The sequence below is a fragment of the Lipotes vexillifer genome, unplaced genomic scaffold, assembly GCF_000442215.2.
Source record: "Lipotes vexillifer unplaced genomic scaffold, Lipotes_vexillifer_v1.1 scaffold402, whole genome shotgun sequence".
NCBI classification, from domain to species: Eukaryota; Metazoa; Chordata; class Mammalia; order Artiodactyla; family Lipotidae; genus Lipotes; species Lipotes vexillifer.
This window is the reverse complement of record NW_006798409.1, coordinates 957,317-971,706: the sequence shown is the minus strand read 5'-3', so window position 1 is coordinate 971,706 and position 14,390 is coordinate 957,317. Positions and strand designations below refer to the sequence as shown.

The 14,390-nt window shown below is 37.7% G+C and overlaps 1 protein-coding gene across 1 annotated transcript in view; it reads right to left on the bottom strand.

The window, feature by feature from the left end:
- Positions 1-672: 672 nt before the first annotated feature.
- The window catches only part of BRWD1 (bromodomain and WD repeat domain containing 1), a 118,911-nt gene continuing 105,193 nt past the window's right edge, over positions 673-14,390 (bottom strand). The window contains exons 35-39 of the mRNA XM_007470504.1: positions 11,160-11,326; positions 7,868-8,094; positions 6,161-6,319; positions 3,143-4,045; positions 673-1,838 (exon numbers count right to left, since the gene is read on the bottom strand). Coding sequence (XP_007470566.1) covers positions 673-1,838; positions 3,143-4,045; positions 6,161-6,319; positions 7,868-8,094; positions 11,160-11,326 — 2,622 coding nt within the window. The remainder of the gene's footprint in view (positions 1,839-3,142; positions 4,046-6,160; positions 6,320-7,867; positions 8,095-11,159; positions 11,327-14,390) is intronic.

Sequence of the window (14,390 nt, the reverse complement as noted above, 5' to 3'; positions counted from 1 at the left end):
AGCACTTTATAAATTCAAGTTTATAAAATATAATGGATGATATTTTCCTTAAAAATAAAGCAAAAGAGAAAGACCCAACAGGGCTTTGAAACAAAAATTGGAAACCATTTCAATGAAAATGACCAATCTGGTGTAATGCATTCTACTCAAGTAGCCAGGGAAAGAAAAAAGTGGTAGGTACCTTGCCTACTAATCATGGTTACCCCTCCCACAATTGTTATGTCAGTATGCACAGAATATTTATGAAGAATCTGTAAACAAAGGTCACATGAAATTCATACTACAATAGGACTGGGATTAGAAACTACCACCTCTTGACGAATTCTGAAAATAACTGTATGACAATTGCTACCATGAAAGTAATGCTCATTGGTTTTGATAACCAGAAATATCTAGTGTTTAACATATTTCAAACTCTTGCTCTATGTAAATACTGTCAAAGTAGATCTGCCCCCAAAATGAAGCATATTTTGGCACCTGTGCTGAATGCTGCTACAAAGGCAAGCAAGTGCAAATAAAAATAACAGTCATGATTTAGTCACATTCATAACTTTTCATAGAAAAATATAAATATATTCCCTGAATTGTAGGACAAAAAATAATTTCAACAGCCAGCTTTCACTATAAATTCCAGTCCATTCCCTCTTTAAATGAACTGGTTTTCCCTCAAGGTCATAAGGTGCAATCATCAAAATCTAACACATTTTCTAAGCTTCTATCATCATCCCCATCATGGTATCTCACGGTCCTCCTACCCTGATTTCTCGTCTTTATTTTCGAACGCCGAAGAACTCTTTTAGATTTTGCATAGTCCACATCCTCCCAGTCATTATCATCCACGTTTAACCTAGGACGTTTGCTTTGTCTTTGTCGTCTCACGGTTTTAGTTACGTTAGCTGTAAAAGTTTTACCTTTTCTAACTACTTTTGCTTTTCCTTTCATTTTCCTCTTTTTGGTTTTTGTATCATCAGTAAAGTCAGCATCTGATTCAGTGGCAGATCCCAAATCTGAATCAGATTTGGGACTAGTGTCAGGTCCACACTTTGAGCTCCCTGTTGTTTCAGAAGCTTTCACATTTTCCAATTCAGGATGCAGTCTCTTCCTTTTTATTTCTGCCATCTCGGCTGCTTCCTGCGAATCCCGCATCACTTTTGTCTTACTGAAAGGAGCCTTCCCATAGGTCCTGAGTCTTCTGCCGTTCCACCTGCGTAGCCCATAATTCAGTTCCTCTTCAAAGTTATTCTCTGCAGTAGCTTTTTGCACCGGAGTTGACTCAGAAGAACATTTTCTACCAGTTTCATTCCCTGGAATATGGCTTTTTGAATCTTCCTCCGAAGACCCAATCAAGGAATTCTTTGTTTTAGAAGGTGCAACATTTGTTTTGTGACTACTGGTATGCCTGTTCTTGTGTCTGGAATTCAACATACCTTCAGAGTCTGAGTCTTCATTTAAAGACTGATTAATACTTTTTGTACTACCGTCTGAGTCGGCTTCAGGTGGCTTCCCTTCACAGCCATATTGTTCGTTTGGCACATCACAGTTTACATCTCCCTCAGAATCACTCAGTATCTTCTTAGCTGTGGTACATGCAAAATGGAGGGACTTTTTCCTTCCCTTTTTGCTTCTAGTACACACATTTTCTAAACCAACGTCTTCCACATCACTCATTAGCTTGATCCTAGTAGCAGCGGTGGTGGCACATCTTCGAGGACCTCTTAGGAGACCCGTTTTGGCTTTTGATGCTTTCTTAACCACCTTCGAATTGCTGTCTGAGTCACTGGAACAGACCCTTTTCCTGGCAACTTTTCTGCTTTGTCCATGGTCTTGTGATGCAGAGTCTAAAAATTAAGAGTACTCTTTTAATATTTAATAGAAGATTAAGTCTAAAGGAATTAAATGTTCAACATTTTAAACAACTGAAGTCCCCGAGATTCTTTCTAACTTGGAAAGAGGGTGGTGGTGAATGGGTTGGGCTTTTACTACTTTAGAACAGTGACTTTTTCAGCCTCAGCACCATCCGCAAGTATAACATACTCCCATCAATAACATCCCATGCCTTTCTGTCTATATACACAAAACACCTGACACTAGAGTATTTTATTTACATGAATACAAACTACACTCTCATCATCACTGCACTAAAGTATGCAAGCTCATCACTCTCAGCCTCCCTGAAACTTCTTAACTTCACAGGTTCCATCACACACTACAGTTAGTCTTAGCTTTAGATGCCTCTTGCTCTTTAATATTTTTCAATCTCCATTTACCAGGACAATCTTAATTCAGAAAGTTATCTAAATTCTCCATGCTCCAGAGTTATTATCAGTAAAATGGACATAATAATAATAATAGTACTTATCTCATAAAAGATATGAAGACTAAACTGGTTCATAAATGAATGTAAAGCATTTAGAAAAACTTCCTGATAAGAAATAGCTTGGTAACTTGGTAACTGTTCTTAGCTGCTATTATTATTATTTTTGTTTGTTTTGCGGTACGCGGGCCTCTCACTGTTGTGGCGTCTCCCGTTGTGGAGCACAGGCTCCGGATGCGCAGGCTCAGCGGCCATGGCTCACGGGCCCAGCTGCTCTGTGGCATGTGGGATCCTCCCGGACCGGGGCACAAACCCGTGTCCCCCGCGTCGGCAGGCAGACTCTCAACCACTGCGCCACCAGGGAAGCCCCTGCTATTATTATTATTACTTATCACATTCCTTTCAACCACCCTTTTCTTTCCTCTCCTCAAACTATTATCACCAACAGCTTATAAATGTGCTGGCCTCTGCTTTTCTTAAGCCCACAGCCAATACAATATCCCCATTCCATTATAAGAAGTGAAATCTCTATTAAAAACAGCGGAGCCTGTGCTCCACAATGGGAGAGGCCACAACAGTGAGAGGCCTGCGTACCGCAAAAAAAACAAAAAACAAAAAACAAAACAGCTATGGCCAAGGCTGCCTGTTACATGAGCAAAACTAAATGTACTCAACCAACAGTACACAGAGAAAAGACTAATGGAAGATGCAGGGAGTGGAGAGAAAACAGGTGGCAAAGAAAAGTTTCATGGGAAAAGACAATGTATGCTATAAAAAAAAAGGACAGTGAGAAAAATCAGTGAACCAAAGTTAAATGTTTTGAATTACCTTTCATAAAATTGTTTGGTTTTTCTTTTGTTTTCTTGTCATCATCTGAATCCAGATCAGTTTCAGATACATGATCTGAAAAACACTGGGACCCAGCAACAGGTTCACACTTCACATTCCCTGAACTCGGGTTAATTTCCATTGTATGACATCTACCGTCTTCTCCATCTTCTGCTTCAGATTCAGAGTCCTCTGAATCACTGAAGATTTTTGCTTTTTTAAGGAAAGCAGCATTCTTGCGACCTGTGTTGTATCTCCTACCACCATATTTTCTTGGTTCAGAATTTGCTTCCTCCTCTTCCTCTGAGATGCTTTCTGCCTTAGGTTTCTGCGAAGATGTTGATGGGCCAGCAGTTCTGTTACGTCCATTATCTGAATCATGACTTCTAGAGTCTTCCTCAGAAGACTCTATCTTAAGAAATTTTGTTTTAGAAGTTGCTGCAGTTTGGGACTTGTAACCATTAGCATGCCAATTTTTCCGGGCTACCCGCAAATCACTTTCTGACTCTGAATCTCCATTTTCAGTATTCTGGGCAGCATGAGAACTGGACAATGGTGATGGTTGATTCTGATCTTTTAGCTCCTCTTCTTCAAGTTCTGACTTTAAGCTCTGGTCATCCTCAGAATTATGTAATAACTTTTTTCTAGCTACAGCAGAAGCATTGCGGTGAGGCAGCTTACGGCCAGAACAGACACTTTCAGAGCTAGAATTCTCCTCTACGTCACTCATTAACTTTATCTTATTGGCAGCCACAGCAGCACACTTTCGTAGCACTTTTCGGTTACTTCCAGCTCTGGCTTTTAGACTTCCACCAGTCTCCAAAGAATTGTTATCAGAGTCACTTAAATAGACTCTCTTTCTAGTGGTTCTTCTGCCACATCCATTTTCTAAAGAAACTGGACCTAAAAATAAACAGTAAAATTAGAAAGGTCTTCCTTATTTCAATATTTTTAAATGACTTCATTTTAGTACTGATGTTCCTTATTTTTTTAATGCCAAAACAAGTTTACCTTTCTAAATTTAAAAAGTTTAAAGGACAGAACAGAGAGTCCAGAAATAAACCCATGCATATATGGTCAGTTAATTTACAACAAAGGAGCCAAGAATATAAAAATGGGAAGGGACAGTCTTTTCAATAAATGGTGTTGGGCAACTAGACAGCCAAATGCAAAAGAATGAAACTAGACTAATATCTTATACCATACACAAAAATTAATTCAAAGTGGATTAAAGAATGTAAGACCTGAAATCATAATACTAGAAGAAAACACGGGTAGAAAAATCCTTGACATCATTCTTGGCAATGATTTTTTAGATCTGACTCCAAAAGCAAAAGCAACAAAAGCAAAAATAAACAAGCAAGACTACATCAAACTAAAAAGCAAAGGAAATCATCAAGGAAATGAAATGGCAACATACTGAATGGGAGAAGATATTTGCAAATCATATACCTAATCAGGGGTTAATATCCAGAACTCATACAACTCAACAGCAAAAAAACAAACAATCCAATTTAAAAATGGGCAGAGAATCTGAAGAGGCATTTTTCCATAGGAGGCATACAGATGTCCAACAAGCACATGAAAAGATGCTCAACATCACTGATCATTAGGGAAATGCAAATCAAAACCACAGTGAGATATCATTTCACACCTTTTAGAATAGCTATCATCAGAAAGACAAGAAATAACAAGTGTTGGTGAGGATGTGAAGGAGAGGGAGCCCCTGTGCACGGCTGGTGGGAAAGTAAATTGGTGCAGCCACTATAGAAAACAGTATCGAGGTTCCTCAAAAAATTACAAATAGAAATATTATATGATCCAACAATTCCACTTCTGGCTATTTATCCAAAGAAAACAAAAACATGAACGTGAAAAGATATGTGCACCCCCATGCTCACTGCAGCATTATTCACAATAGCCAAGATATGGAAACAACCTAAGTGCTGATGGATGAATGGATAAAGAAGGTACACACCCACACGAATACTTCTCAGCCATTAAAAAAGAATGGACTCTTGCCATTTGCGACAACACAGATGGACCTTGAGGGCGTTATGCTAAGTGAAGTAAGTCAGACAGAGAAAGACAAATACCCTATGATCTCACTTATATGTGGAATCTACAAAAACAAAACAAAAAACAAGCTCCTAGATACAGAGAACAGACTGGTGGTTGCCCGAGGGTAGGGTGCACAGGGAGTGAGTGAAATGGGTGAATGGAGTCAAAAGGTACAAACTTCCAGTTATAAAATAAATAAGTTATGAAGATATAATGTACAGCATGGCAAGTATAGTTAATAATACTGTATTGCATGTTTGAAAGTTGCTAAGACTAAATCTTAAAAGTCCTCATCACAAGAAAAAAAAAAAATTTTGTGACTATGTATGGTGATGCACAGTAACTAAACATATTGTGGTAATCATTCTGTAAAGTACACAAATGTCAAATCATTACATTGTACACCTGAAATTAATATAATGTTATATGTCAATTTTACCTCAAGGAAAAAAAAAAGCCTAAAGGACATGTAATCATGTGCAGATGTGTTAAGTCAGTAAACCATCCAGGACTTGCCTGGTGGTGCAATGGTTAAGAATCCACCGGCCAATGCAGGCGACACGGGTTCCATCCCTGGTCCGGGAAGATCCCACATGCCGCAGAGCAACTAAGCCCGTGCGCCACAACTACCAAGCCTGCGCTCTAGAGCCCGCATGCCACAACTGCTGAGCCCAAGCGCCGCATCTACTGAAGCCTGCATGCCTAGAGCCCGTGCTCCCTGCAACAAGAGAAGCCACCGCAATGAGAAGCCCACGCACCACAACGAAGAGTAGCCCCCGCTCGCCGCAACTAGAGAAAGCCCACGTGCAGCAACAAAGACCCAATGCAGCCAAAAAATAAATAAGAATTTAAATTAAAAACAATTTTTTAAGTAAATAATAAATAAACCATCCAATATTTAGCTTTTGAATTCTCTTGATATACATTTCTCCAAAGTACCACTGAGCCTCTTCTCACCAGTTTTTCTTTTAGCGGCTCTGGTTCTGGTCACCCTGCTCCTGGCCAACCCACTACGTAAGGAGGATTCACGAGCTCTTGAACTCTCTTTGCTTTCCTCTGAACTATTTGAAGCTGAAGATGATGAAGAGGTACCTAAGGAATCTTCCATTTCACTTTCTAAGAAAAACGAAGCATCAACAGTTCATTATACATATTCTCCTATCTTTACACACAAGCAGTTATTTTGTAACAATAGACTAAAAGCAGATTCTTAAAATACTCTGAAGAGGAGAGTATATTTTTAAAAACCGTTGCAAAGAATAGCTGATAACATTTTGGTATTAAAAGGTACATAATCAGCATCTGAAATCAAGTTTGTTCTCTTATTTCTGAAAGTAACATGTTAATACTGGTTTGGATTCAGAAAATACAGTTTATATATTTTATAAACAAGCTTTCATTAAAAATTTAATTAGCTCCACTATCTTCTTCCTTCTGTTATGAGACAGGTATTTCCTATAGAAAAGACAATCATTTCAAGTCCAGTATTTCAGTAGGCTTTCAGGTCTCTTTCTAGTTGCCCTTCCTAACAGCATAGTTGTACCATACAGGCTTCCAAGCTCAAGAAAGAGCATTTCAACACACACACACACACACAAAAAAAGGGAGAAAAGGTGTGAGATGAATAATTTAAATAGTACAGGTCATTTCCCCCCACCATAATACTTAATGAGTATATGCACAAGTGTAGGCACAAGATAGGAAACCAAATTTCCTGTTCCTTCATCCAGGCTCAGTTCTTGCATGCCTATCACAAAATAAATATTTCATCAAAATGAATGGGAACATATTGTTGAAAGATAAAATTCTGCTCCATATTACAACCCAACTCTACGTCAAAGAACAGAGTGGCTGTTAGAGGGGTATCAGTCACCAAATCGTGTTTCTTCCTTTGAAACTGCTCTGCAGTTTGCCCAGTCTGCCTGCTCCTACTGTATCCCACTTCCCATCATGTTGACTATGTTTCCAGATTCTTCTCCTTCCCCACATATCACTGCCAAACTGATTAATCTTCCTGAAACAGAATTCGTCATGTGATTCCTTCACAACAAGGGACCCTACTAAGTAATCCAAACTTTTTTGCAAGACTTGCCAGTCTCTAAAATATGGCTGCATTTTACCTGTTTGATCCTACTATTTTAAATCACAAGAGTAATCATCAGACCATCATCACAAGTCACCAAAATCACTCAGAGCAATATGCAAGTATGTACACACCTTGGCCTCATTTGCACAATGCTAACAAACGGTCAGCGTCAGCTACAGTTATACCACCAAATAGTAATAAAATAAACAGTTTAGAATTTCCTAGGTCATCAGCTTTAAACTTACATGATTACCAAGTCCTTTTTTTAATTTAAAGAAATTTTTAAATGTCAAATTTTGCACAAATAGTGGTGCTTATATCACATTATTTAAAACCTGAAGGATTCAAATTTGCTTAAAATGTGGCTGCACCACATTTTAAATACTGCAAAGAACAGTATTTATCAAATATAATCTAATTATTCCATGTGTTACTTACATCTCTTCTGTTAAATTTAAGTTCCTTGAATGTCAAGGGCCATGTCTTACTTCTTTATTCTTTCCTCTAAACCCACAGTAACTACCAATGTTACAAACGTGAGTGCTCAACAGGTGAATATATAACATTCCATTTCTCACCAGATAATGTAGAACCATTTGTTAGAGTGACAGGTGTGTTTCTCCTCATTCTTTCTGATGATGCCGCTGAATCTGAAGAATCACCAGAAGTGACACCCGAAGAGACACTAGCACTTGTCTTGCGGCTTGTAGAGTAAGCTGCCCTACTTGAGGTAGACTGGACAGGAGAACCTACCAACTCAGGAGTTACTTCTGCCTGAGATTTTAAGCGCTTCTGCTTGGTATTTCTGGTCAAAGATAGAAAAAAATAAAACAATATTTAACAAAACAGAGGATGCCTAAATAAAGTGTATTATTACTTAACCTGAGAATAACTTTATGATCAAGACATTAAAATATTCATTATTAACATCTTATTCTAGCATGGATTACTGTTCTCTTTAAATTTGACATCATTTTATTCCAAATTTGAGTAATGAACAAATGATCCAAGTAACAGAATTACAGAAAATCATGCTGAATACCTTAGATTCTTTGGATTAAATGCTAAGGGGAGCCAACATTTATGTAATACAGGCATTCATTCATATTACAAATTTTTTTAAAGTTATATCTGCAATAGAGCTTGTGATGTGATTTGATTTTGATTGATTGATTGATTGATTTTTGGCTGCACCACGGCTTGGGGGATTCTCAGTTCCCTGACCAGGGACTGAACCCAGGCCACACCAGTGAAAGCCTGGAATCCTAACCACTTGGCCACCAAGGAACTGCCCATATTACAAATTTGAGTCTCAATATGACAACATTCCCGCTAGGCTCCTATTTATATTATATATTCCTAAAGACAGTATAAAATTAGGAGAAATTGACAAAACCTGAAGAGAAAGAACAGAGAGGCAAAAAAGAGAACAAGCTAGTTTTTTTCTGAGACCAATGTGTTTACATTTAAGTGCCAATTCACCAAAATTGGCCCCTGAGCCATGGATTATGGTGAAAAACAGTGGAAGTTTAAGATAAGACAATCTTTGGGTTTAAACTACAGATCTGAGTAATATTCATGTTTTTTAAAGATAATCCTTTCAAACAAAAGGATTTGGTTTTGTTTTCCTTTAAAACAAAAAGATAAAGGAGCTTTAAGGAGCTTAAAGATAACCACAATTAATCAACTATACTTCAATTTTTAAAAAACACAATTCTTTTAAGCAGTTATTGTTTATCATAATCAAGAAAATTCAAGTTTCCAAATGTAAATAGACCATGTTTAAAGACAAGTAGTCTTTCAGTTTCCATGTGTTAAATCCAATCTGTCAGCTACAAATGGGAGGGGGACAAATGACTGTAAAACGTAACATCTTCGTTTCCTCCTTTTATTAAAAAGTAAAAAATAAAAAAAATTTAAAAAAGAAAACTCAAACTTGTTATGTCAAAATTTTAACTTCCATTAATATCAGCTGGAGGGTAATACAAAAAGAAAGAATTATATGCTTATATACTTATCATAAACTTGATTTTTAACAGTAGACAAGGTGATAGTAGCTCAAGAGTGAAAACTTTTCCTTTTTATCCTATCCTTTATGAAGAAAAAAAAGGCAGAAGGCCTCAGAGACCTTTGGGAGACCATTAAACATACCAACATATGGGAGCCCCAAAGGAGACAAAAGGAGCAGAACAAAGTATCTAAAAAAATAATGGCTGAAAACCACCCAAATCTGATGAAAAACATTATACATCCACAAAGCTGAACAAATTTCAATAAGGATAAACTGAAAGAAATCCACACCTACAGTCATTTGCAAGATGAAGACAAAAAGAAAATCTTGAAAGCACCAAGAGAAAACTCCATATGCACAAGGAAGGGAACCTCAGTAAGATTAACAGCTGACTTCTCATCAGAAACACTGGAGGTCAGCAGGCAGTAAGATGACATACTCAAAGTGCTAAAAGAAAAACACTGCCAACTAAACTAGTCTTAAATAATAAAATTAGTCTTAAATAATAAAAGTGAAATTAAGACATTCCCAGATAAACAAAGATTAAGGGAATTCACTGCTCGCATGTCTGCCTTACAAGAAACATTAAAGGACTTCAGGTTGAAAAGAAATGACACCAGAGGGTAACTCAAATCTATAAAAAGAAATGGAGACCACTGGGAAAGGTAATTACATAAGTAAATATAAATAACAGTATAAGTAATTTGTTTATTCTTATCTGATTTAAAAGACAACTTCATAAAACAACATATAAAGATATAAACCGTATGACAGTAACAGCACAAGTAAGAAGGGGAAGGGAGCTAAACTAGAACAGAATTCCTATGTCTATGGGAATTAAATAGTATTAACCTGAAGCAGATTGTTTTCAATTGAGATGCATGGTGTAATCCCAACAACAACCATGAGGAAATCCATCAAGGGTATAGTGCACATTCAAAATGTACATGATGGGTTTCCCTGGTGGCGCAGTGGCTGAGAATCCACCTGCCAATGCAGGGGACATGGGTTTGATTCCTGGTCCGGGAAGATCCCACATACCACGGAGCAACTAAGCCCATGAGCCACAACTACTGAGCCTGTGCTCTAGAGCCCATGAACCAGAACTACTGAGCCTGCGTGCTGCAACTACTGAAGCCCGTGCGCCTAGAGCCTGTGCTCCGCAACAAGAGAAGCCACCACAGTGAGAAGCCTGCGCACCACAACGAAGAGTAGCCCCAGCTCGCCACACTAGAGAAAGCCCACGTGCAGGTTAAGACCCAATGCAGCCAAAAATAAATAAAATAAATTTATAAAAACAAGAAAGTACGTGAAAACAAACTAAACACTGAAAAGCTCAATTTCCATATTTCTACACGTCAAAATATCTATAAATTTGATAGTAATGTAAGCTACATAGTCATAAATGGCAAAATATAAATTAACATTAATTTACTATAAAGAGAATAAATCCTTCATTTTGTATTTCTTCTCTACAACTAATCCCCAGTGAAAATAGAGTGCATTACATCTAACTGGCATTTTCCCTTACATGATCAAATGCTCAATAGCCATACACAGTAATCATTTTACCCTCTGCATTAAAAAAAAAATTCTTATGCAAAAGACAAGTAATATTTTGAATAATCCTTAGTAAGACTTAGTTGATGCTTTTCATTAAATGCTTAAAATGTATATAATTAAAAATTAATGCAACAGCTCTATATGCAGAGAATGCTTTCAAGCCATAAAAAACAATGACTATTCTTTTCTGAATACACTGTAAAATGATTAAGAATTTTTAGCTTAATAAAATCAAAGAAGTAGCACAACCTGAAATACTTCAAAACTGCACACAAAGACTGCAATAACCAGTTTACCTGATACTTTTGTTAGACTGACTGACACGGTTACAATTTTGCCGTCTCTTGAACCTCTGGCTTCTTCGAAGTTTTTCACTGAATTTTTGACCAATCTTAAAATCAGAAGAGATTTTCTTCATTTTTTCTTCAAATAAGGCAGACAATCTCAACGTCATACTGTAAATCTGCAAGGACATGAGAGCAAAACTAGCACTATAAAAAATCTTTTAAAATATTTTTACAAGTAAAATTATAGTCATTGAGGCTACTTGTAATCTATTATATCACTGTTATAGATAAATGACTGTTCCTTACTTCATTGCCCATCCCTTCCCTGCAAGGACAGTGGAACTATCAAATATACACTTCTCTGATGAAAATAAAATAATTTTGTTTTGTTTTGTTTTGTTTTTTGTTTTTGCGGTACGTGGGCCTCTCACCGCTGTGGCCTCTCCCGCTGCGGAACAGAGGCTCCGGACGCACAGGCCCAGCGGCCACGGCTCACGGGCCCAGCCGCCCTACGGCATCTGGGATCCTCCCGGACCGGGGCACGAACCCGTGTCCCCTGCATCGGCAGGCGGACTCTCAACCACTGCGCCACCAGGGAAGCCCCCTGGTTGGTTTTAAGGTTGCTATTTAGGCAGCAGAAAAGCAGTGTCTCCTTGGGGCAAGGAAACAAAAGCACTTCTACACTAGTCTCTACCTGAAATCTGACTGCCTCTGATGCCACTTAGATTATTAATGGGAAAAAAATGATTGCTTACATCCAAAAGTAGACATTATGCCCTATAACTTTATATAAGATTGTGTTCTAATAACTTTTATAATTAATAACATCAAATCTTCAAAAGAACAGCAATGTGATGTTGAGTGCCACTATAAATAACTTTTTGGCACAGCTCTGTATTCACAGGAAGTACTCTTTACTCATCCACAATCATTCCTATGAAGTAGAAATCTAGTATTCAAAAGCTAAATATCAATCATTGTGGTGCATGGTAGAGGAGGGTGAAGACACTAACACTGGGGAACCTTTAAAAAGTATGCAAAATGTATTAATTTGCCATATTCATATATATATATATATACACACACATACATATACAGGTATCCCCACTTTCAAAAACACTACTTTCCACCACTTCACTTTTACAAAAGACCTAATTTATTAGTACTTGTTTTCGCTAACTGAAAAAAAATCCAAAGAAGATTTTCACTTTTATGAAAAAAGGTGAGAACACAGTTCAGCATTTGTTTGCAGCAAGCTGTTATATAGAGGTAGTGCATACCCCAAACAGCAAGAGTAGCACCGCCAAGCTCCTTCCCCAGCAACTACACTCAGCATCTCAGCATCAGGTCGCCACAGCTTTTTGTTTGTTTTTGTTTTTTTAGCAACATCCCAAACCAGAGAGATACATTTATTATGGTTGCTGAGCTTGCACTGACACCTTATCTATCACCCAAAGTCCATCAGAACCATTAGGGTTCATTCTTGGTGTTGAATATTCTATGGGCTTTGACAAAAGTATAATGACAACAGATTTTCCCGTTCGGCACTCTGAATATGTAATCCGACAGCCTTCTGGTTGGCAAAGTTCTGGCAGAGAAATCAGCTGACAGCTTTAAGGGGTATCCATTACGTTATGACTCTTTGTTTTTCTCTTGCTGTCTTTAGAATTCTCTCTTTATGCTTAGCTTTTACCATTTTAATTATGATGTGTCTTGGTGTACATCTCTTTGTGACTCATTTTCTTCAGGCAGGTCACCACAGTTCTGAACTGTATCTGTGAGCACCTGTGCTCTATCTTGATCTATTCCATGCATCTGTTATCAAGATGTGTCCTAACGTAGCTGGTTCTTCACCTAGAGATGGGGTACGTTCAAATACAGAAGGAAACCTATATACATATACATATAATAAGTATATGTGAAATCTGTAATCCCTCTTTATCTTTGAAGTGATCTTTAACAGTTATTTCCAGTATTTTGTATATATATTAAATTTATTCTTTTCCCTCAAACCTGAACTCTAGCATAAGTCACCAATTTTAACAAGAGTGATTTTTTTTCCTCAATCGTATTAAGTTTGAAAGCTCTGATAATCTTGAGTACCACCACTTTCATCTGAAAAATTCAATAATACATGTGAATTAAAAATAAAATTGTTTAACAAAAATGAGTGCTAAAATTATTGGTTCCTCAACATGAAAAAGGGCATGTGTGAAAAACCCACAGTTATCATTATACACGATGGTAAATGACTGAAAATCTTTCCCCCTTAGATCAGGAATGATACAAGAATGCCTGGTTTCACCACTGTTATTCAACACTGTACCTTAAATTCTACCAGAGCAATTAAACAAGAAATAAAAATAATTCAAATTGGAAAGGCAGAAGTAGAACTCTATCTGCAGATGCAATGATCCTGTACATAGAAGCAATCAAAGATTCTACAAGAAAGCTATTAGTGCTAATAAATTAATCCAACAAAATTACAGAGTATGAGATCAACACACAAGAACCTGCTCTGTTTCTATACACCAACAATGAACAAGCAAAAAAGGAAATTAAGAAAGCAACTGCAGGGCTTCCCTGGTTGCGCAGTGGTTGAGAGTCCGCCTGCAAATGCAGGGGACACGGGTTCGTGCCCCAGTCCGGGAAGATCCCACATGCCGCGGAGCGGCTGGGCCCGTGAGCCATGGCCGCTGAGCCTGCGTGTCCGGAGCCTGTGCTCTGCAACGGGAGAGGCCCGCGTACCGAGGAAAAAAAAAAAGCAACTGCATCTCAAATAGCATCTGAAACAATAAAATATGTGGGAATAAATTTAACCAAGGAGTTGTAAGACTCTCCACTGAAAATTACAAAACATTGCTGGAAGAAATCAGACCTAAATAAATGGAAAGACATCTGGCGTTAAGGGATAGAAAAACAGTAGTCAGGATGTCAATACTGCCCAAAGCAATCTACAAATTCAATTCAATCCCTATGAAAACAGACATGGAAAATGTCAATCCTCAAATTCATAATGAATTGCACCCCCTGAATTGCCGAAACAATCCTGAAAGAGAACAATGTAAGAGGACTCAAATTTCCTTTATTGCCAAACTTACTACTAAAGCTACAGTAAACAAAACATTATAGTACTGACACAGAGACAGACACTCATATGTATAAACCAATGGAACAGAACTGAGTTCAGAACTAAACCCGTATATCTATGGCCAACTGATTTTCAAAAAGGGTGCCAGG